Raw genomic sequence first — 22,679 nt, forward strand, 5'->3', positions numbered from 1 at the left:
AGCAACACTGTCTTAAAAGATAGGTCAGCAAAGAGACCTTACTCCACTCTGAAATCATTTACAATGTGAAGAGGAAGATAATGTGCCATGACAAAGCACAAGAAGTAAAAAGAAAATCCCTGAAAAGTCTACTGCACCCGAGAGACAGGTGAAGCAAATAAGGCGGAGCTAGACAGAAGCCATACCCACACCTAGGAAACAATGCCCATAAAACACACATTTGAATTTGTCCCAGTGTAATAAGAAATCGAACTATAAACATAGATGACAGCCTTTCAATGGAGTTATGTTTTATAATATCCTGGATTCTTTTAGCAGAAGAAATTTACAAGGCATACTTTACTAGTGTCATTTATGTTGAAAGTATATCCATCCAATTCTTAACAAGTTCATCCACACCTAACTGTCAGGTATTTTAAAGAGACCAATTAATCTTTCTTTGGCAAGACAACCAACTTTTGGTTTCAATTTGAAGAAATGGAAAATATAGAATAGTCAAGTGTTATATCTTACTGAACAAATATTGTATCGTTCTATTAAGGAAATTTTAAGGTCAGTTCAAGAAAGTACTACTCCTGACAAGTTCTATTAGTCAGGACACTACTTCTTCCTCTTTGTTTCTCCCATCACAGAAAACAGTCAATAATGAACAAAAACAGAATACGAATGAACCATAACTACTTTTTCCCCAGTTTATTCGTAACTGCTTTTTAAGATTTATTTTTACTTTGTTTATTTGTGTGCCTATGGATGCTTGCTGGTGTGCACATGTGTTCAATGGCGCAGATGTGTGCACAGGAATGCAGATATCTGCCAAGACCAGAGGTGCGGGTTGTCCCTGGAGCTGGATGAGTTACTCAATGTCAGCACAGGGAACTAAATCAGTCCTCTATAAGAACAGCACAAAGTATGTGCTCTTAACTGCCTAGCCATCTCTCTAGCCTACAACTACTTATTCTTGGTGTGGTGGTCTAAGAATGGTCCCCATATAATCATATGCGTAGTCACCAGGCAATGGCACTATTTGAGTATTAAGAAGCCTGGCTTTGAAGTAGGTGTGGCTTTGTTGGAGAAAGTGTGTCACTGGAGGCAGGCTCTTTTTACTTACTTATTTATTTATTGGGGGCAGTGCTGCAGGACTGTGATGCTGCTCTACAGTTTCAAAAGTCTATGTCAGACCAAGTATGTCTCTTGTCTCTGCTTATGGATCAGGTGAAGCACTCAGCTATTGCTCCAGTGCCACATATGCCAGCATACTCCAAGCTCTGAAAACTGCAAGCAAGCCCCCAATTAAATGCTTTCTTTTCTAAGAATTGCCTTGGTCATGGTGCTTCTTACGAAGACACTTGGTACACGTGATTTTCAGAAAGCAGCTCAATTTCCAACACTTTCAATTTGCATCAGATTCAATAAACATATAATCTAGAGAAAATATGATAAAATTACTCTACCACCAAATAGGGATTTATTGTATCTTGTTTTTAAAAATGTGGTAGCTAGGTGTGGTGGCACAAGCCTTTAATCCCACCCAGCACTTGGGAGGCAGAGGCAGGCAGAGCTCTAAGAGTTCAAGGCCAGCCTGGTCTGCAAAGCAAGTTTCAGGGCACACACCCAAAACTATACAGACCCTGCCTCGAAAAACTACACACACAGGATATTCTAATATTTTAATGCACTGGCTCAAAATCCATCACTGGTGACTATTATATTAGTAAAATGATATTCTGTAGCTTCATTTTTCATTTTCTGACCCACCCACCATACACTGTAGCTATGACAAATGGAATAGGATAAATAGACTTAAAGGATTGTAAGAATACCAAATTTACGGTAGCCATCATCAGTAGTGAGGAAAAACACCCAGGCCATATTATTTTAACAGAGCACAGTATTGATATTTTTGCTTGCATGAGTATAGAGGTAATTCTGACCACAGGTATATAATACTGAACTTTAATATTGGAGTTATCACACCCTACTTATGTTGAATAAAAAGCACCTTTCTTTCCAAAAGCTCTACCTGTCCAACAAACGCAGAGAAAGCTTTGGTACTGTCACGGCCAGCTGCTGCTGAATGGTATAGATTCACCCATTCCCTCAGAAGATACTCTGCCTTCTCCCTCAGGCCTGGAGGGTCATCATATTCTGAGGCTTGAGAGATCCCAGAATGCATCATAAAGTTAGGGCCTCCATGAGCACGATCAATCATTGCTTCATAGTTGGATCGCACTACTTCCATCAGCTGGGGCAATCTAGTATGATAAATTCACAGTGAAAATTAGTTAACCCACCATTTCTTTATTTTATAGATACACAACTGGACCATTTATCAGAACTTGGGAAAATCAAGTAGGCTAGGTTGGCTGGTCAATGAGCCCTAAAATATGCTTGTCTCTGCCTCCGTAGTGCTGAATTACCAGCATGTACAATTATACCCAGTCTTGTGTCACGCACATTCTTGTGTGTGTACATGAATGCATGTGCACATGCTTGTGGAGGCCAGAGGACAACCTTGGGTATTATTTCTACAGAATTTCCCCATGTTGCTTGGTGATAAAGTTTCTCACTAGGACCTGAAGCTTCTTAAATCACCTGTGCTTAGTCCAGCACTGGTATTCCAAGTGTGTATCAATACACTTGGTTTTAAGGGTGGGAGCATCCAAGGACTGGACTTAGATCTTCCTACAAGCATTTCACTAAACAGAGCCAGTGCTCAAACCAGGTTTCTGGTGCCAACTCATCAGTCATTGTATGCACAGAAGACAGTTGACTTAGCATTCACACTTTTATGACAGCATTAGGCCTAACTAAAATTGTGTTTTAGGTGAAAACAGTCACAAAATAATGTTAGTGTATACATTAATTTCTAAAGCGCTTGGAGACTGCAGAATGCACAAGAAAAGCAAAGCATTCCATCCTTACCCTTCCGGAGCATTGCCTCTGGAATGAGCATTAATCCTCATGAGGGTTTCAATGGTATGAAATAGATCTGCCTCAGTAATATGGGCAACACTCCTTTCATCCACCAGCAGAATTTTTACCAATTGCATAGCAAATGCCACGGCCATGTAGTTTAAGCCATTCTCCATTGACTGGCAACACAGCAAAAATGTGAGAGAGATAATTAAAATAAAAGCACTCCCTAAATCCTTTAGTTTGCTCAAGTTCAATTTCTTCCATACCTGAGCTAGATGAAGATCATATTGCTGCATGTTAACCAAATGATTTCGAATTAACAACTCCACAGCCTCCACATTATATTTATATTCATCTCGACATTCAATTAGGCACCTAGAAAAAGACAGTCTGTTAGCCATATTAACCACATTGGCAATGTGTTCTACACAAAGATATCTAAGGAGACAACTACAAAAACCAAACAAGACCACAAAGCAGACAACAGAAACCAACCAACTAACAACACAAAACAGTATCAAGCTTTAAAACAGTGAGCAGGCTGGGGATAATAAAGCATAATCTAGGCTTAGCATGTACAAGGTTCTCAGCAAACTGCCCAGCCAGGAGAAAAGACAGTCTGAAATGTTAAGGCAGTCCACACTTTGCTTTCACATTTTTAGAAGTAGGAGAGATTTCATTTGAGACACTAAAATATTTACCATGAATGCTACTGTGAAATCTCAAAAACAAATGAACTAAAATGTATTCCTGAAAAGCACGTGCTGGAACCACTCAACAATTCTTACCCCTTAAGAATCAAAAATTCAGAGCCCCATTTACTGTGAAGGCAAAATAAGACATCTAGAAATGAATAGGCTATGTATATCAAAAGCTAGCCCACGGCGCGTTAGAGATTCAGTGGTTTAGAATACTTTTTCTTCTTGCAAAAGACCCAGGTTCAATTTTCAGCACCCACATGGTAGCTCAGAATCATTCTCCACGCCAATTTCAGGGACTTCAGTTGTCCTCTTCTGTCCCCTGCAGGTACCCAGCACACAGAGTACACATACAAGCACGCAATACATAATGTATGCAAGAAAAATAATCACGTACATAAAATTTAAAACCTAAAATAATGATAAAACTAGTCCAGTAATGACTAGTTTTTTAAGGTTACCCACCTTGTGATCTGTTTGTTGCACCATGGAGATCCATATGCCCTGCCATCCTGCAAAGCTTTTAGTACCAAGAGGTGGCATTCCCTGTATCGCAGCAGCAGGTCAGCATCAGCACCACTTGTGGCATCTAATAAACCCTCTACAGCCTATGAACAAAAGAAAGTATTCACAACTATGAAAAATACAGGACTCAGACCAAGTATGCAAGCTGGAAATTAAATACAAACAACTACGTAATTTCTGAAGCTTAAAGCTCTTATCTTCACCCTCAACTGTCATCTAGTTTAAACTTAATCATTATTATTTGCCATCTTAAGTCTTTATGCAGTCAAAAGTCAAGGGCCAGCCAGGCGGTGGTGGTGCATGCCTTTAATCCCAGCACTTGGGAGGCAGAGGTAGGCAGATTTCAGTGAGTCTGAGGACAGCCTACTCTACAAAGTGAGTTCCAGGACTGCCAGGACTACACAGAGAAACCCTATCTGAAGAAGGGGGAGTAGGGTGGGTTCAAGGGCTTCCCAATTTAATCTACCCATTCCTCAGATACTTGTATCAATTTACCTACTAAATCAAAAGATATGTCTTTATATAATTGTATCCATTCGTCATATTTTCAAAATATTACCATAAGGAAAAGATGTCCCATCTAGCTACTTCTAACTGCCATAACTACATTCTACAGCAAGGGGGTAGGGGGAGGGAAATGTCAACAAAACTTGGTTTGTATTAATTTTTAAAACTCAATTCTAAGTATATAGAGTTAGATACAGGTCAGTCTATAAACCTAGTTCCTTCTATAAGCAATAGCTTAAAACCAACCTTCTGAAGTAATCCAAGAGCAGCTATCGCATCTCGAGAATTCCGAGACAACACTACAACCTCCAAAAGACTTCGTAGAGCTTGGGCTTGAGGATTCATGGCCAGAGTTGGTGGAATGGCATGTAGGTGCTGCTCCAGTTCTGTAATACACTTATCATAAATCTGAGCTACATCATCTGTTGCCCAAGCTTGCTGTTTTAGAAAAAGAAATAACCAGAAATAAGCACAAAAAAAAAAAATTAAAGTTTTTCACTGGCATAATGTACTAATGAAATAGTAGTCTGTCCTTGGCATATTTCTCTAGCTTATTTTTGTTATTCAAATATATAAGCTCTCTTCTATAGCCCCCAACATAATAAATGATCACAGAGTATAATATCAATAACGCAAAAGACTGAGCACAGCACATGTGTCATCCAGGAAGCCGTCTGCAACTTAGAAGTCTTCCAAGTTATAGAGCATGATCAGACAGAGTAAAAGTACAGCATCACTTCTGTGATTCTCCTTTTCTTCACCTTTCCCAACAGTGTTTCTCTCTGTAGTCCTGGCATTCCCGGAATTAGCTCTGTAGACCAGACTGGCCTCTAGCTTAAGAGATTCGCCTTCCTCTGCTTCCAGAGTACTGAGATTAAAAGTGTGGGTCACCATACCCAGCTACGCGCTCTTCTTATTAAAAACATACCACTGGCCTAGTGTAACCATAAAGACCTGAGTGCAAATCTTCAGAACCCTGTCATGATGGGTGTGATGCTTCTCCACTACTTAATGACTCTAGGGAGAGGGAATAACTGTTCTTTACGGGTGTAGCTGATATTAAATTGCCTGATCCAGTAAAAACCTTACCTATACCCATGCAAACATGCAAGCTTTTGTCCTATGTAAATTCACTGGGTTACTTATTTGTGAGTGTATGAATGCATATGGAGGCCAGAGAATAATATGTGGGAATCAGTTTCACCCTTCCTGGGGAAAATACAAGTTTCAGGCTTGTCCGCAAATGACTCATTACACCACTGAGCCCATTTCTCTGGCCCATCGGTAGGCTTTTCAAGATAAGTAAACAGAAAGGGGTATAAAAGTGGGGAGAATGGGAGGAAATTCGGCTCCAGAGGAACTAAAGGAGAATAAATGAGGGCACAAGAAAGGTAAATATGTTCAAAATACATACGTGTATGAATAATGAATAAGTCCTAAAATTGTTTAAAAAGACAGAGCCTTCACAAAATACATACTCAGTAAAGGCGCTTTATATCATTCTTTCTAAAAAAGAAAACTACCAAAAGCAAAGAGGGCAACAGGTCACAACTTCTCATGCAGGGAAATGTTCTTATATTCTCAACTTCTGTTAAATCTCTTGCACAAATTTTAGAAACTCTACCTTCAAATAAAAGTCGGTATAAATTAAAGAAACAAACACATACTCTGAGCTGGGCAGTGGTGGCCTTTAATCCCAGCACTCAGGGAGGCAGAGGTTGGTAGATCTCTGTGAGTTTGAAGCCAGGCCAGGCCCCTAAGCTACAGAGAAACCCTGTCTCGTAAAACTAAACAAAAAAAAAATTAAAAAAAAAAAGAGCTACTCTGAGCTAAATAGGACAGTTAAGATAATGCCAGAACATCATACAATGTCTACATACCATGCTGATTTAACAAACATCATCTATAACTCAATGGCCTCCATTCCCCTATACCCAGTAACAAGCTCCCAAGCAGAAAGTGATGCATTATTAAATTATATTTCATAACACAAGCGCTTAATTTAATCCAAGTGAGGTATTTACCTTCATGGGCTGAGCTAAAAATCCTGTAGGCTGACTTAAGTCATTTGTAGGTAAAAAGCCAGGCACATTTCGTGCAAACTCTTCATAAACAGCTAGCTGCTTTGGGTCCACACCGCCAACCTTAAAAGAAGAAAGCTTTTTTTGGTAAAAATTTCCTTCACAATCAAAAGAAACTTTTTTTTTTTTTTTAAATTTTGAGGTGGAGAGGTTGAGAAAGGGCCTCTCTGTGTAGTACCAGAACTCACTATGTAGACCAGGCAGGTCTCAAACTAAGAGATACTCCTCCTTCTGCTGGGATTAAAGGCATGAACCACCATGCCCAGTTGAAATTTACTTTTGGAAAATAAAAAGTTTGTATTAGGATTCTGATAGAACTTTTAATATAACATATGCCGGCATACATGCCCATAGACTACACAGAAGATGTTTTCTCATTTTCCTGGTAGAATCACTGTTATTAAGAACTTTGTCAATAGAGCCGCAAGTGTTGGCACACCTATAATCCCAGCACTCAAGAAGCAGAGACAGATGATTACAAGTTTGAGACAGTCTGGACTATATATGAAAGCCCTGCCTCACAATAATCACTAAGAAATGCTTCAGCTAGGACTGTGTCGTGCCAATTCTCCCTTGACATTGTATTAGACCCTCACCATCAAGTTGGGATCAAAGTGGAGCTAGAAAATGTGAAAAAGCAAGTTGGTAAATAAGAGCTAACAAGTATATGAACTTTTTATGCCAACACTGAGCAACTCTGGGGACGGGAAGAATTTCCATACCTGCTCCAGGACATTTTAAAATGAAATGATACTAGAGATGCTTTCTTCAGAAGCAGTATTTAGACACACTCCCCTAGTCCTGACGAGGCATTCATGCAACAGTAACACATAGAAAGCAAAGGTGAAGCAAGGAGAAAAGAGCCTCAATTCTCACTTTCAGCCTGATTTGCTCTGGCATCCGCTCCGCTTGGTATGTTAACACAACAGGATCACAGTATCTGCGTCCTTCTTGCCGAGCATGTTTTCTCAGCTCAAATTCCTACAAATAAAAAAAGTCACTGAGGTTCTTGTTATAAGATACTTCCTCAAATTAAAAGAAACCACAACTTTAAGGATGAATGCTAAACACTTACAGTTGCCAATCTCTTGTCCATCTCAGGGCCTGCTTTCTCCACTGCAGTTTTCTGAATAAAACAGCAAGCTAATTCACAATTGTCCTGAGCTAACTGAGCAGCAGCCTGGTCCATCATTTCCCTTTGTTGTGGTGATGCAGTCTATTGAGAACACAAAAGAAAAGAAGTTATCTTACAATGTACAGTAAGAAATGCAGTACAGTCAACAGGTCATTCCAAGTATATACTACTTATATACCAGCCACTACTCACAAATATTTGTAATTCATTCACCTCTGAGATGAAAATGCTTTTAAACATTTTATCAATTTGTGGTAAACATACTGAAAAATGGTTAACAGTAAAGAAACAAGAATTTCTAAATCTGATACCTGAGACTCAAGAGTGACCTGAAGACACAATGTGTGGTGACTACACATACAAAGTAATTTTAAATTACTTTATAATGCTCTAATCCAACTACTAGAATTAAATTCACCCATAACAGAATTTAGATTGCTTACTACTTGTTAAAAAATGTTCAGTCCAAGCATGGTGGTAATGCCTTTGATGCCCCCACTGAGGAGGCAGAAGCAGGTGGACCTCTATAAACTTGAGGATAGCCTGGTCTCTATACATAAGCTTCAGGACAGCCAAGGTTGTATATGAACATGATCCTGTTCAAACAAAGAATCTTCTCTTCTTTAGGAAAACTGAGTATCTGCTAACACTGTTGAGCACACAACTATGTACAAAAAAGTAAATGAGATCCTTTGCCTTAACACAACTTAAGAATCTAAAGACACCAGGAGCTGAAGTAGCCATCAGTGCTAAAGTGTGCCTTAACACAAAAAAGGTTATGGATTCCAACAAGAGGAAAAAATTTATATTAAAAAAAAGAGAGAGAGGTTATTTTAGGATAAAGTAGTAACAGTGGGTGCACACAGGCAAAAACTCTGGTAAACAAGTAATGAATTTTATAGTACATAAAATGATCAACTTACACGAAGGGCTGAGGCAAAACTGTTTTTTAGGTTGGTAGATATGCTCATCAGTAAAGGTTCCCTGCAAGTAATCATAGCCATTCCAGCTGTCAGGTTCCGCATCATGTGATGAGCTGCTATTCGCATTCTGGATTCCTCAGAATCTAGGGCGAAATCCTTTCTGACTATCTGTTCACAAGTGGTCATGGCAATCTTAATTGACCGATCTACCACAGGATGCACTAGCTCCTGGACAGCCCGTTCAATTGCTTGCCGCACACACTGCTTCAACTGTGGATGAGCCTGAAACAAAGGTATCTGAAGGGAGAAAAAGAAAGGCACAAGTCATGTCATCAGCTTATTTAAATAAGACAGCCAGGCAGTGACTCTGGTATTCTAAATTCTCTCAATACTATAGAAACTACAGCGTTCACTTAAAACTAGCAAAACCTCAGGAAACAGAAGCTGGGGGAAATAATAAATCAGTATAAGCTGTAAATTATGCTTTTTAAAAATTTTTAAAATTTTAACAGAAAAGTTGCTCATTAAATACCTATTACTTATAGATATACGAGTTTCTAACTTAAAATTATGTCTGAACTAATTGTTAAAAAGGCAATTCCTCATCAGTTCATGGTGGTACACATCTTTAATCCCCACATTCAGGAGGCAGAGGCAGGAGAATCTCTGAAGTCGGCCAGGTCTACAAAGCGAATTCCAGGACAACCAGGACAATTTCAGAGAGAAATCCTGTCTCCAAAAACAACCACACAACAAAAAGCAAATTCTCACGAGCCAGAGAAGATGGCTCATTGGTCAAGAGCACTTGCTTTTCTTGCAGAAGCCCCATGATTTGGTTCCCAGAACTCACATGACAGCTTCACTGCTGTGAATGGTCTCTAATTCCAGGTCCAGGGAATCTAGTGTCCCCTTCTTGCCTCCTCAGGCATACATGCAACTTACATATACATGCAAGAAAAACACTAATTCACATAAAATAAAAATAAATGTTGAAGACTTTGGCTTAGAAATTCTATATACAAACTGAAGTCTGACAAAAGAAATGGCTTAATATCAGACCAAGTGACATGATAACGAAAGCAAATAAAGAAATACAGAATACTAAAGCATAGATTAAGAATCCACAATTTGATTTTACTGCTAGTATAGTAAATCATTGTGGGGTAGGATAAGAATAACAAACAGGAATGTCAATCAAAGACAATTTTTACACACAAAGGGATCTTCCTTGTAATATGCGTTACAGAGCACGCATACACACACAGCGTTTCTTTGTGTGGCCCTGGCTGTCCTGTAATGTGTTCTATAAACCAGGCTGGCAGATTTGCCTGCCTTTGTGTCTGGAGTGCTGGAATTAAAGACATTTGAAGGAAACAAACAAACAAACAAACAAATCAACCAAACAAAAAACAACAACAACAAAAAACAAAACAAAACAACAACAAAAACCAGTTGGTGATGAGCAAAGGCCCAGTGGTTAAGCACTTGCTGTTCTTGTGGAGGGTCAGGAATCGATTACTGAACCAATATGGTAGCTTATACCTATAACTCCAGTTTCAGGAGATCTGATGCACCTGACATAGGATGCACACATACACATGCATGTAAAACAATCACACATATAATAAATCATTATTTTAAACAAAGAAAGAAGGAAGAAGAGATCAGTTTTTACTTACTGTAGGGTTTAGAGTAATGTGTGGGGCCAGGCCTGCCAAGGAATAGACATTGATGTCGTGGTAGCTGTACTGAGGCTGTGGCGGAACTGTGGCTGTACAGGTAGTACTGGTAGCTGGTGTTGTACAAGTTGCTAGATTTAAGATAAGAGTGCACATTTGTTGACAATACACAAAAATTAACTGGCCACTAAGTGGATCTTGTATACTTCAACTAACTAGGTTAGACTCTTGAGAAGGGGGCACCTAAGGTCACATCTTACCCATTCTGAAAAGTATATTGTTACTACATAAACTATGAGCCAAGTATATAAATGTCCACCTGTGACATATTTCATAGCAGAGAAATTTTTTTATCCTGCCGCCCCCTCCCCTCTTTGAGACAGGGTTTCTCTGTTTAACAGCTCTAGCTGTCCTGGAACTCACAGAGCTCTGTCTCCCAAGTGGTGGGATTAAATGTGTTTTAAGGGTAAATCTACATGAGCCATGTCTTCAACCTAGCCTCTACCAGGCTCACTTGGAATTTGTCAAATGCCAGGAGTTGGGGGTGGGGGCACAGAATGCTACAGAGTGGTGGCTGGCATATTCTATCAATACCTCACTGTTGAACATAACTACATGCAACACCACATGTTTACCTGACTGGGTCCCAGGCTGGGTGAGAACTAAGTATGTTGCTTAGGTTGATATCGAACTTACAACCCTCCTGGCTTTGGGGCTAAGATTATAGGCCTGCATCCCTAAACCCAATCCTGATTGTTTTGATAGAGGTAAAATAATGTTCTCCTAGCAGGTGTACGTGATCTGACAAATCTTAGCCTTTAATGAACAATACAGGCTACTGTGTTATTCAAGTATTTCTGATACTTAATGTAGGAGATAAACTAGTCTGGTTATGATACAAGGATAATTAATTGACTCATTTGCTTAAGAATATCTTAAGAGATGAGAGAAATCTGATTAGCTGTTACTCTCACTTGATACTAAGACTCACCAAAAAGCAAACAAGATTTTATACAAGGTGGGATAGTTAATGGCTTGCTTATGTAGAGATGTACCATTTGAGGAAATTCTGGTGACAAAAGGCTAGACTTCTGTACTTACTTGTCGTTGTGATGGCAGGAAGCTCTTCTGGCTGTTTGACGTCTTTCTTTGGAGCGGAGAGTTGTTCATCTAAGTTCTTCAAGCGGTCTTTATCTTTCAGTAGATTTCCAGGTTTGAGCTCATTGATGTCTAATGCAAGGTTCTTACAGAGCACCTCAATCTCAAACTTCAAGTTTAACTGCACAATTCCAGTATTCAATTAGAATTTTGAAGAGAAAAATCTTAAGTTTTATTTGTAAATTATACCACCTTCAATCCAATGGTACAATCCCCACTGCCCCCTTCAATGTCTGTCTTTACTGCAAAGTTTAATCATCTAAGACAGAGAATTCTGCAAGATGAGGGAATAATTTTACCTTTAAGTCATGCTCTTGGTGTAGCTCAGCCAATACATTCATAATTGCCATTGTCCAGGGGTTTGGTGGTCTAAAAACCTAAAGAAAAGTTACAGTATTAAGCTAGCTTTAAATCAAACCATTATTTAATATTATTTTAACATTTTCATGACCACGACAAGACACCTACAAAATATTCCAGAAAAACACCAAAGGTGTTTCTGTCTTCACCTAACTTTATAAATACCTAAGATCAGCTAAGGCAGACTTATATGCAAAAGAACACACCTACAATCTCTTAGGAATTGCGTTAACAATCTCTCAGAATTGAGCATTTACTCACCAGACTACGAATGCTGGACTCTAGAACTTTGGCAACAAAGGGCACTACATAAAGCAACTCTTGTTGTCCTTTAACATAAGCCTCTAGCAGCAAAGATTTCACGTCCAAGTCCTAGAATTTTAAAACAAAACTTCTGAGAATTTGAGAATCTGCTCCAGAAGCCCTCGGAGAAAATAATAAAATAAATACCAAAAACAAACAAACAAAAACAAAACAACAAGGAAAGGTATCTCACTAAGCTCATTTCTCAAAATATAAATCAATTCGTTATCTGATCATTGTCTAAGAAGGGGGTGCAAGCAAACCTCACTGGCTTTTCCATATCCTAAACAAGCCCAAGAGACCATGGAATTAAGAATTCTAACATGGTCAAAGTCTTTAAAAAAAAAAAAAAAAAAAAAGTCCAGTGATAATTAAAACACTCCTTCCAGTCAACTTTTACACATGTATATCCATCTTAAAACTCACCGTGTGCAAAATGGGTTTATTTTTAGCTAACGTGATCATTCCTAGCCAATGCCCCAAGTTCTTCAGCAAAGAACGATCTGAGAAATTAGCCGCAGCTTTATCAGAGGTCAGCAGCACCTATAAGAGTATAGGATTTATAAATAAAAGAATAAGCTTTATGAAAGAATTTCTCAATTTTGTATCGGAGAATTCCATTATCTTTACTAAAATTCAGCTATCAATTCTGAGAATATACCCAAAGTAGAATTATTCCATATATCATATTGATATTATCTTACTATGTTTATTACCAAACCTTTGAAAATGTTTTAAGGAGCTCAACAGGTGGAATACTAATATACCTTGTGCAGGACATTTGGGTTGGAATCCTGTCAACACAGAGTAAGTATACAAATAAATGATTACTACTGAAATTTGTCTCAGAGTATATAAGAACTTCCAGGATAACAGTAACCTTTACTATAAGATAGTAAAAACTGAACACAATGTTCCTTAACTCCATACAGCACCAGCAAAATGGCACAAGTCAGCTGTGCAACAAGGAGCCAGGAATTCCTTTCGCACTACAGCGTAACCAAGAATGGGGAAAATTCCCATCCATAGGTTTAAATATAGTGCTTCTTACTTCCTAAGCCAAACCCAAGTTACTCAGCAGTGGATGATCTCAGCTCTATCTTGTTTACACTGTTTCTTGAATAAGTTTTGCATTCAGACATAAATGGTGGCTTAGAAATGAAACTGCTGAATTTTATGCAACAAATATAGTAAGAGCTTGACCTTATGGCTGCAAAGAATTCCAGAACCAAAGGTATTTCACAAATAGGTCTGGAATCTAGATAGCCAACACTTGGCCAGCAGAATGATTTTCTTAAAGACTATTTCTAGTTCTTAAAAACCAAGATGGAGAACTCAGAACACGTTATACCCCATCTCCAAAGAAATGAGGGAGAAGTGGCTGTGCACGACCATGTCACCGAGATGGTATGCCACAAATATACCGAATAGTTACATTTAACAGAAAGTAAAATACTGAAGCCATACGTGAAAAGAAGAAAACAAATTCTAAGAGGCGATCACACGCAATATACAAGGTTAAAAGATTTAATTTTTGGACCAGCTAACACAAGTTAAAATGTTAGCCACCAAATCAGATATTCTGGTATTTGATAAGTCTATGTTTGAGCCCCAAGACCCACATTATAGAGAACCACCTCCTGAAAGCTGTCCTCTAGCACACTTGTGCATATAAGTGCATGAACACAAGTGCATACGTAATTTTGTTTGTTTGTTTTTTGTTTTGTTTTTAAAGATTGATTGATTGATTGATTGATTGATTATGTACGCAGTGTTCAGCCTCCACGCCTGCAGGCCAGAAGAGGGCACCAGATCTCATTACAGATGGCTGTGAGCCACCATGTGGTTGCTGGGAATTGAATTCAGGACCTGTGGAAGAGCAGTCAGTACTCTTAACCTCTGAGCCATCTCTCCAGCCCCGTGCAAACGTAATTTAAAAAGTTTATAGAACCCAGTAGTTAAGTATCTAAAAATCTATAGCACACTCCATGGGTGTCTAACATATTTAAAAAAGACAAAAAGAACAAATTCTACGAGTTCTACCTGCTAAAATCAACTTAAAGCAAAAAAAAAAAAAAGGGACATATAAAAACTCTTACTTTAATGTTTCTGTAGGTCTCATTCAGAACCATCTTGTTAAACTCTGGATTCTTCAATGTGTCAAGGAAGTTGGAATACAGGCTATGAAAGTTTGGCTCAATACTGACTCTTTTCATAACTAGATACTGGGAAACCCAAGGCATAAACTCTTCCTTCACGGTTTCTTTAAGCTCTTCAACCTAGCCAATCAACATGAAACAGGCAATAAAAAATTAGTACAAACAGAAAAACAGAAACGAAGCCTGGGTTCTATGAATCACACCATACAGCATCCAGCTCCGTATAAACTCTAGCACAATACTTTATCTACTAAACTCTTGTATGATACTGAACTACTAAGCTGGGTCGGGTCTCTCCCCATTTATTTTGACAAGTACACCTCAGATTCACAAGTGCAGGTACATATACCCTAGAATATTAAACTTACTTCCTTTCTTTTTTATTTGAGGCATGGTCTACGTAGCTTGAAACTCACAATGTAGACCAATGTACGCCTCAAACTCACAGAAATCCCCCTGCCTCTCTTTGACTATGTTCTACCTAAAACCTACTTCTTAAGATAATCTTAAAGACTGCCATTTAAAATTATTATCTTAATTTTTGCTCTCAGAAGGCAAGCAATGTTCTTTATGCTTTTCAGAGCTCTACCTCACAGTACTTACTAGGTCCAGTTAACACTTTCTGGAACTAACAGTTTCTGGAAGAAGATAAAACAAAACCTTCCATCAAGGTTGGGCATGGTGGTGCAGAGGAAGAAGACAGAGTTTAGAGGTCATCGTGGTTAACACAGTGAGCTCCAGCTGACCAAGACTACTTAATGAGACCTAGTCTCAAACAAAAACCTGCCATCAAAAATAAAATAAATAACACTTTCCTTATCAGGAAAGCATGACATTACTGCAAAACAAAATATCTGAAATGGATATATTGTTTAATTCCTACAAAAATACCCTTTCCCCCTCTTTTTTAAAGACACGCACCACCACGCCCAGTTAAAGTCATACCTTTTAAACCGAGTTTGTTTACTTTTGTTTTTAGACAGGCTCTCCATCACTATAACAGAAAAACCTAGTCTTAAACTCCTTGTGTTTAAGTAATTGTCTCACTTCGCTTTCTCAGTAGCTTGGACTGCACACTCACACCATATATCTGACCTAATGAACTAAAAAGGGTTTTTTTGGTTGTTTTTTTTTTTTTTTTTAAAAATCCCTCTTAGGACATACACGATCTAATCTACATGGGAAGTATAAAAAGACAAGATCTCCTGAGTAAACTGGGAACATGGGGACCATGGGAGAGGGCAGAAGGGGAGGGAGGGGAGCAGAGAAGAATATATAGCTAAATAAAATCAATAAAAGAAAAAGAAAAAAAAATCCCTCTATTCATCAAGGAAAAGGAGAGGGCATTTCATAAGCTATTATCTCATGCTTACCTTCTGGGTCATATTTGACTGTGAGAGGTTGTTGAAGATAAAAGCAATTTTCTCTTGGATATTTTCTGGGGGCTCTACAATCCTCTCGGTTTGATCTGTAGCCACAAGCAATGTATCTATATTTGTTGTATTTATAGAAGGCTAGAAGTAATAAAAATGCATGAGATTAAAATAATTGAGCTGTTTCATTGGAAAAAAAAAATCACAGAAAATAGAAAGGCTGGCTAGATAGCTCAGAGGATTAAAGCAAGGCCTGAGTTTAATGCCTGGGACTCACATGCCAGAAGAGAGAAATGACTAAGTCCTCTGACTTCCACATATACATCACAGCACCAAACACACAAAAAAATATCAAACCATGAAAGTAATGAAACACTTTTTAAAAAAGATTATAGAGACTCCATTAGCATGAAAAACACATATAACTACATTGGTAAGATAGTTTAATCCATTATTAAAATATTACATAGTGGTCTCCGGGGAATACAAGGAGAATTGATGGTCTTTATGCTTACATAATGTACAAACCTGGAAAAGAAAAAAAACCTACTTACTGGCACATCTTTCTTAAAGCTGACTCCTGTTGGCTTGGTGACTGTAACCGTTTTAGCAACAGTGGTTGTTGTTGAGGTGGTTACCATTGTGTTAACCTGACCCGCAAGAGGAGCTTTTGCTGGAACCTGGGCCTGAGCCTGGGCCTGAGCCAGTGCAATACTTCCAGGGGTTGTAATAGAGCCCTGCATCTTCACAGGAGGATCTCGAGACTGCTGTCCATACTCGATATACTATGTGGGTACAGAGAGAAACATACAGAGGCTTCTTAAAAGAAACAGGGGAGGAAGTTTTGTTTCATTTATCATCACCATCACCATCATCATCATCATCATTTTGGAGACGAGAGTTTCTCTGCATAACAGCCCTGGCTGTCGAGAAATCACTCTTGTAGATGAGGTTAGTTAGCATCGAATTCAGAGATCCACCTGCCCCCAAGTGCTAGGATTAAATGTGCATGCCACCTCCGCCCAGCTGAAATGAATAATTTGTCTTATATGACCTCCACTTATGAAGAAGATAAGAATAATTTCAAAGTTCTCTTGTAGTCTATGTCCCTTAATCCTTGCCCTATACTGACAACAATAAACAGGTGAAAAACGTGAACTCCTGTTAAGATAAAATATTCGTATGACAAAGTGCTTTAAACTAGACTAGCAAAGTAGTCTCAGGGAGCTGGAGAGATGTCTCAGTGGTTAAGAGTAATGGCTGTCTAGAGCACCCAGTTACCAGACAAATATGCAGGCAAACACAATGCACACAAAAAAACAGTAGTAGTAAAAATAAATGATTAAAAAAAGTCTTCGTTATCTGTAAATAAAATTCCTTAAAGCCTTAAAAATTTGAAATTTACATCAAGCTTCTTTTTCATTGAAAACCGGCTTCAAACACACTACAGTGTGCTGTATGTCACCAAGGAACTGCTTTTCACTTCCAAAAACATATATAAATAAGAGGAGAAACGACACAAGTTGTCCTTCACCTCCATACAGGCCATGAAAAGTGCATGTCCTTATATACATACACACAATAATGAAAAATTACTTTAAAAAAACCTTAATCTTAGTAACATTTGTCAAAAATCTCCGAACAGATCAAAGGAGACAAAGCCTCTGCCCAGCTGGCAAGCAGTACAGATCAAGCACTCACCTCCTGCAAATGATGTGGAAACTGCATAAAGTGACTAATAGAAGCCAAGTGCTGACAATACTGAGGATAGTCCTTCAATCTGCAAAAAAAATAAGTAAAATCTTGTTCATGAAAGCATTTAATGTAAGAACAGAAAGAAAATGGATTTTTATTTGTTTTTTTCCTAGATACTACCATGTGAAATCATTTCCCCACTGTTACTTTGACAAGACTGTCAGGAAGTCCAACAGGCAGTAATGGTGCATGCACACAACCGCAGAGCTTGACAGTAGGAGGAAAAGCTCAAAGCCAACCTAGTTGTGTCTCCAAAATGGAAACAACAAACAAATAAAACCACTAATAACAATGATGAACAACACAATAGGGGGAAGTGGAAGAAGGCAGTCAAGACCATCACTCCACATCAGAAAACAACACTGCCCAGGTATGGTCACACAGGTCGGTAATTCCAGTACTTGGGGCAGTGAGGGAAGAGAAATGATTTCCAGGCCAGAATAATATACATAAGACAGATCCAAACAAAATTGTTAAAAAGTGATGTAAAAAGTAATATAAGATAAAGTCATTACCTCTATTTTTAAAAGATCATATTTTACTACTATCCCCTCAAACAATAGCCTGGGGGTACAGCTCAGTATATACTTAATGTAGAAGTGTGTGCATGTGTGTATGTAATAGAGACTAGTTATTGCTCCACAGTGAAGATTCTATCCAGAACTAGGAAAGTTGAGAATGGAAGATTCAAGTTTCAGATAAGAGTTGGAGAAAAAGAAAGAAGTCAAGCTATATACTCACCTATTTTTAAATCTATCTAGTGCAGCAATACCAAAATAATACATTTTTGATCCAAAAGGCTTCCGTAAGGCTTCAAGAACATATCGCAGGGCCAGACCCAATGCCATGTAAGTGACCAGTCCTTTTTCAATTATGCCACCAAACAGGCAGGCTGTTATATGTAATTCTTTATCAGGGTACTGGGGGAAAAACCGATATTCTTCAAACAAGTTCCTTAGCATACAGTTAAATACTTCTCGCTCCCTTTTTATAGTAGAGTCTTTAAATCTCTGTAGCATTTCTAGTACCTAGAAAAGCAGATAAACACAACACAAACGTTACCAAGAGTATATTATTATTATATACTTATATATAATAAGTAATAATATATTATATATATTATATCTTAATTACAGACTTGCTAAGAAAAGTACTTACCAATAAAATACAGTTTAAGACAAACATTAAAATTTCATAAGTTACACAGAAATACTACAACACTTTAAGTGAATTTCTAAAAACCTTCAAAGGGCACACTTATTTCCAGTTTATGAAAACACGAGTAATTACAAATCCCATACACTCACCTCATCAACAGACATGGTTGGATGTGGTGGGTGATTATATATTCGCTGGAAATAGCTGTTTGCTTCATCATCTATCTCTTTACTGAAGTGCTGATTGGCCTCTGGCCACACCTGAGACAAGTCGGCTGTTGAGGGATGGGGAGGAAAGGCTATCAGTATACATATCTAAGTCTTTCTTCAATTCCCCAAGAGAGCTAGAGACTGATATGGTCCTAACTTGGGGGGAGCAAGGGAGACTGAAGAAAGTTATCTACTGATCAATTTTACTAATACGCAAGAAAGACTTCTAAATAAATTGCTTTACTCAGTTCCACTACAGTATTTAAGTCATACTGCAGTAAAAAGTTCACCAGGCTACAACTCCTAAGACATTTACCATTAACACATCCCAGCCCATGACATATAAACACAAAGCATGCCACGAAACATTATCATTCAGACAAGCCTTTCACACTAACACTCTCAAGTTGGTTTCTCAACTATGTGCCTCGGACAGCCTTGGACCTTCAAATGGATCTCTCCCGCTGGCCTTTCACACAGAAATCCAACTGCCTCTGCTGGAATTAACGGTCTGCACCACCAACACCTGGGCTGTTTTCTTTCTGAAAACTTATTTTGTGTGTATGGATGTTTTGCCTGCAAGTATGTCTGAGCAAATGTACATGCCTGGTGCCCTTGGAGACTAGAAGACTGTCAGATGCAACTTGGTAGTTGCCACATGGGTGCTGAGAATTGAACCTAGGTGCTCCTAACTACTTTTTTTTTTTTTTTTGGAGGAAAAAGACTAGAACTAATGTGTATACAGTAAGTTAGCCAGGGCAGCTAGAACTTGCTTCTGGTGCTCAGGTGAAGGAATTACATGTGTATACCACCATGTTAGCTCTGCCAATTCTTCTATTATAAATATTTAGTTCCAGTAATAAGACAGACCTATGAATCACTGAACTATGGTGATGGTTAATATTACTAAGAAAGTGGGCCTTAAAAATCGGTCTTAAATTTGATCGTATGTATTACACAGTGATACTTATGAGGTAAATAAAAATATACTAAGAAGTTATTACATAATGTACTTCATAACCTTGAGTAACTGAAACAGAAATCTGAAATTTTCTTGGCTGTCCCTCTATTCATTCTGCTCCTAATTTCTTTCCCCAACTTGAGAAAGGGTTTCTCTAAATAGCTCTGGGTGGCCTGGAATTCACTATATAGACCAATGTGGCTCCAACTCAGCAATCCACCTTCCTTAAATGCTGGGAATTAAAGGCATGTGACACCATGCTTGGGGCTCCTGACTTCTTGAAAGCCATACAAACAGATCTCTATGTGACATATAAGATTTGTATACAAAACAGGAAAACTCCAAGTCTTCTTTCTTTCCTATACCAACTCTTACTTTCATGGTAACACCCTAAGGACACTACGTCTTATTAACCTATCATTTTGTTCTGGCAATCCAGAGTACAGAGCGATAGCTCTCGTTTTTTATTTTATTAATTCAAATTTGTGTATTCCCACAGGTCTAAGGACACACACCATCTGCTAATGACTATTATCAACATAAAAGTAGATGTTTTTGTCTACATAATTCTAACTAAGGACAGCACACAGAAATGTTTTACATGGATCAGTCACACTCCACAATCACAGACAACACTACCACTTACAAGGTTTCATCTTACTCTGCTGGAATGTAGGCTGGTTGAGTCCAGAGGTGCCCAGTTTCCTCTGTACAAAAGGGTCGTTGTTCACTGCAGGAAGTCCAAGGGCCCCAGTTCCTATACCAGTCAGGCTTCCTGTGCCAAGACCACCTACTAAAGAGAATGAAGGCAGCCACAAGTCCAGTTAGTACTTACTGTTCTTTGCTTCAGAGAAAAATTAACTTATTGTGTGCAGATGACATATATACAAATACATGTGTGCCATGGCACAAGCGCAGAGGTGAGAGGGCAAACTATAGAATTGTTTCTCTCCTTCTACCTTTACATGGGATCAAAGGATCAAATCCACATCTGCAGGCTCTCAGGGCCAAGAGTCTTTTCCATTGATCCATTTCACAGGCCACACCATTCATAATAATAATAAATATGTAAGTTTAAAGTATACTCTCTCAAAGAATATATACTAACTTACTCAAGACTACAATGATTAAAATTAAAGGATTTCACAGCTACCATGAGCTAGGATTCTCTACTTATTCCTCTGAACTCTAACGCCAGAACTAAGCAAAGAACAACTAAAACCACGAAGTCTAATAGTTACATCTTTGCTAGGACCAGTGGTTTTAATTTAAGTAAATGAATCATCAGGTCTAGAACCATACAGCAGCAGTTATGTCACTCATTCATGACACATCACTCCTTCAGTTTTGATGTCCTAACTTACAGCCTGCACAAGAGAACTATATAATGAGAAAACTTTACTTCACTGTAAAATTACAAATCAGTAATACTGAGAAGAAATTAAAAAGGGTTTAAAGATATACCAGTATTTTCTATGTAGATATAATACAAATCAGGCAGAATGAAAGTCTGAATTTGATATGTACAGTCTTTTCTACCTCTGTGATTCTTAAGGCTGAATTCAAACCATTACCATGTGACTGGTCCACTACTAAATCCCTAGCACCAATAAAATCACATTAAAATGTAACAAGTAAATACATGAGCACCATGGTACATATACTATCATTTGGTATCAAAAATGTCTTCCCATCCTAGCTCAACAGAATTTACTACCATAAAATCCTAATCAAACAGTATGTTTCCTTCTCCCCAACTCGAGCTGTTGACATACAGCTTTCCCATTTTTGCTTAAAGTACCCTTCTTTTCCCAGTCACTCCAAACCCTCTAGCATTCACTAGCGAGGGCATAACTAAAACTGAACAAAGAATTCCAGCATACCCAACTTTCCCTTACCTGGAAGTTGTGAGGAAAGTCCTCCGATACCACTGAATGCTGTTGTTTGATTTGGGGTTGAAAGAGGTGGAAATGCTTTTGCTGGTGACTGAGGGGTACTGAACGCAGAACCCAAATTTGGAGGAAAACCTTGCATACTCTGCGTGTGAGGGGCAGCTGAACCACCTATACTAAGAGATGCCATTCCACCAAGAGGGTCAATCTAAAGAAAAACATAACCATGTATTACAAATGTTTTGAGGAAAGGCAGATATGGCACAAATATAGTTAATTCTTAGTAATACCTCTTTATACTCTTAAGCGCGTTAACACCCACACAATTATAACGAACAGTATCAAGTCTGCTAGTCATTTTTCATACTATATAAGTATGGGTTTAAAGAGTTAAGCCCTGCCATAAAGTACCAGAGCCACAGGAGGAGACTATAAAACTTACAAGACAACTGCCCTCCCTATTGTTTGACTAATTTACTTTTAGTAATAGCATTGGCCAGATATTACATTATTAAACCCAAACTAATTTCAACCTGTTGTTTCACTTACAACACAATAAAAGTATTAGAAATTATCTTTCAGTTTAAAAGGATTATCAGAATTTAAAATTTTTAAGGTCAAAAAACATCACCTCTGATTTTTAAAAGAAGCAACAAAACAAGGTGTGATTCAGAGATTGTTTTAAAAAATATAGCAACTATACTTCAAATATTTTAGTTGTGGTACCACTTGACATGTTCATGAGTATGGGAAATGACAAGCAAATCTCTCTCTGAAGTAGACACTGAAGAGTCACTAAGTGCCTTTCCTTCCTTAAACCCCAATCTGTCACTCCGTGCATCTGAAACAGAAGTGGAATATGTTGCTCCCAAAGAGAATGGGGTGGA

At 38.3% G+C, this 22,679-nt stretch overlaps 1 protein-coding gene and 1 non-coding gene across 9 annotated transcripts in view; both read right to left on the reverse strand.

Moving 5' to 3' along the window:
* Cnot1 (CCR4-NOT transcription complex subunit 1) overlaps window positions 1-22,679 on the reverse strand; it is an 80,119-nt gene that overhangs the window by 12,353 nt on the left and 45,087 nt on the right. For 2 of the 8 annotated variants that reach the window (XM_048431594.3, XM_048431531.3), the window contains 22 exons: window positions 21,799-22,000; window positions 20,547-20,693; window positions 18,880-19,004; window positions 18,314-18,600; window positions 17,519-17,597; window positions 16,372-16,602; window positions 15,818-15,958; window positions 14,385-14,564; window positions 12,712-12,828; window positions 12,244-12,354; window positions 11,922-11,999; window positions 11,566-11,743; window positions 10,465-10,595; window positions 8,786-9,082; window positions 7,803-7,943; window positions 7,604-7,708; window positions 6,671-6,790; window positions 4,893-5,084; window positions 4,080-4,222; window positions 3,183-3,291; window positions 2,923-3,092; window positions 2,000-2,252 (listed from right to left, as the gene is read on the reverse strand). In XM_048431594.3, coding sequence (XP_048287551.1) covers window positions 2,000-2,252; window positions 2,923-3,092; window positions 3,183-3,291; window positions 4,080-4,222; window positions 4,893-5,084; window positions 6,671-6,790; window positions 7,604-7,708; window positions 7,803-7,943; window positions 8,786-9,082; window positions 10,465-10,595; window positions 11,566-11,743; window positions 11,922-11,999; window positions 12,244-12,354; window positions 12,712-12,828; window positions 14,385-14,564; window positions 15,818-15,958; window positions 16,372-16,602; window positions 17,519-17,597; window positions 18,314-18,600; window positions 18,880-19,004; window positions 20,547-20,693; window positions 21,799-22,000 — 3,537 coding nt within the window. The remainder of the gene's footprint in view (window positions 1-1,999; window positions 2,253-2,922; window positions 3,093-3,182; window positions 3,292-4,079; window positions 4,223-4,892; window positions 5,085-6,670; window positions 6,791-7,603; window positions 7,709-7,802; window positions 7,944-8,785; window positions 9,083-10,464; window positions 10,596-11,565; window positions 11,744-11,921; window positions 12,000-12,243; window positions 12,355-12,711; window positions 12,829-14,384; window positions 14,565-15,817; window positions 15,959-16,371; window positions 16,603-17,518; window positions 17,598-18,313; window positions 18,601-18,879; window positions 19,005-20,546; window positions 20,694-21,798; window positions 22,001-22,679) is intronic. The other 6 variants (XM_048431558.3, XM_048431575.3, XM_048431538.3 and 3 more) reach the window with 6 other exon arrangements.
* LOC125399409 (small nucleolar RNA SNORA46) lies at window positions 13,195-13,330 on the reverse strand. Its single transcript, XR_007231676.1, has one exon. It is a non-coding gene; the product is annotated as a small nucleolar RNA SNORA46 (small nucleolar RNA).

The sequence above is a fragment of the Myodes glareolus genome, chromosome 22 (assembly GCF_982192425.1).
Source record: "Myodes glareolus chromosome 22, mMyoGla1.1, whole genome shotgun sequence".
Lineage (NCBI taxonomy): Eukaryota > Metazoa > Chordata > Mammalia > Rodentia > Cricetidae > Myodes > Myodes glareolus.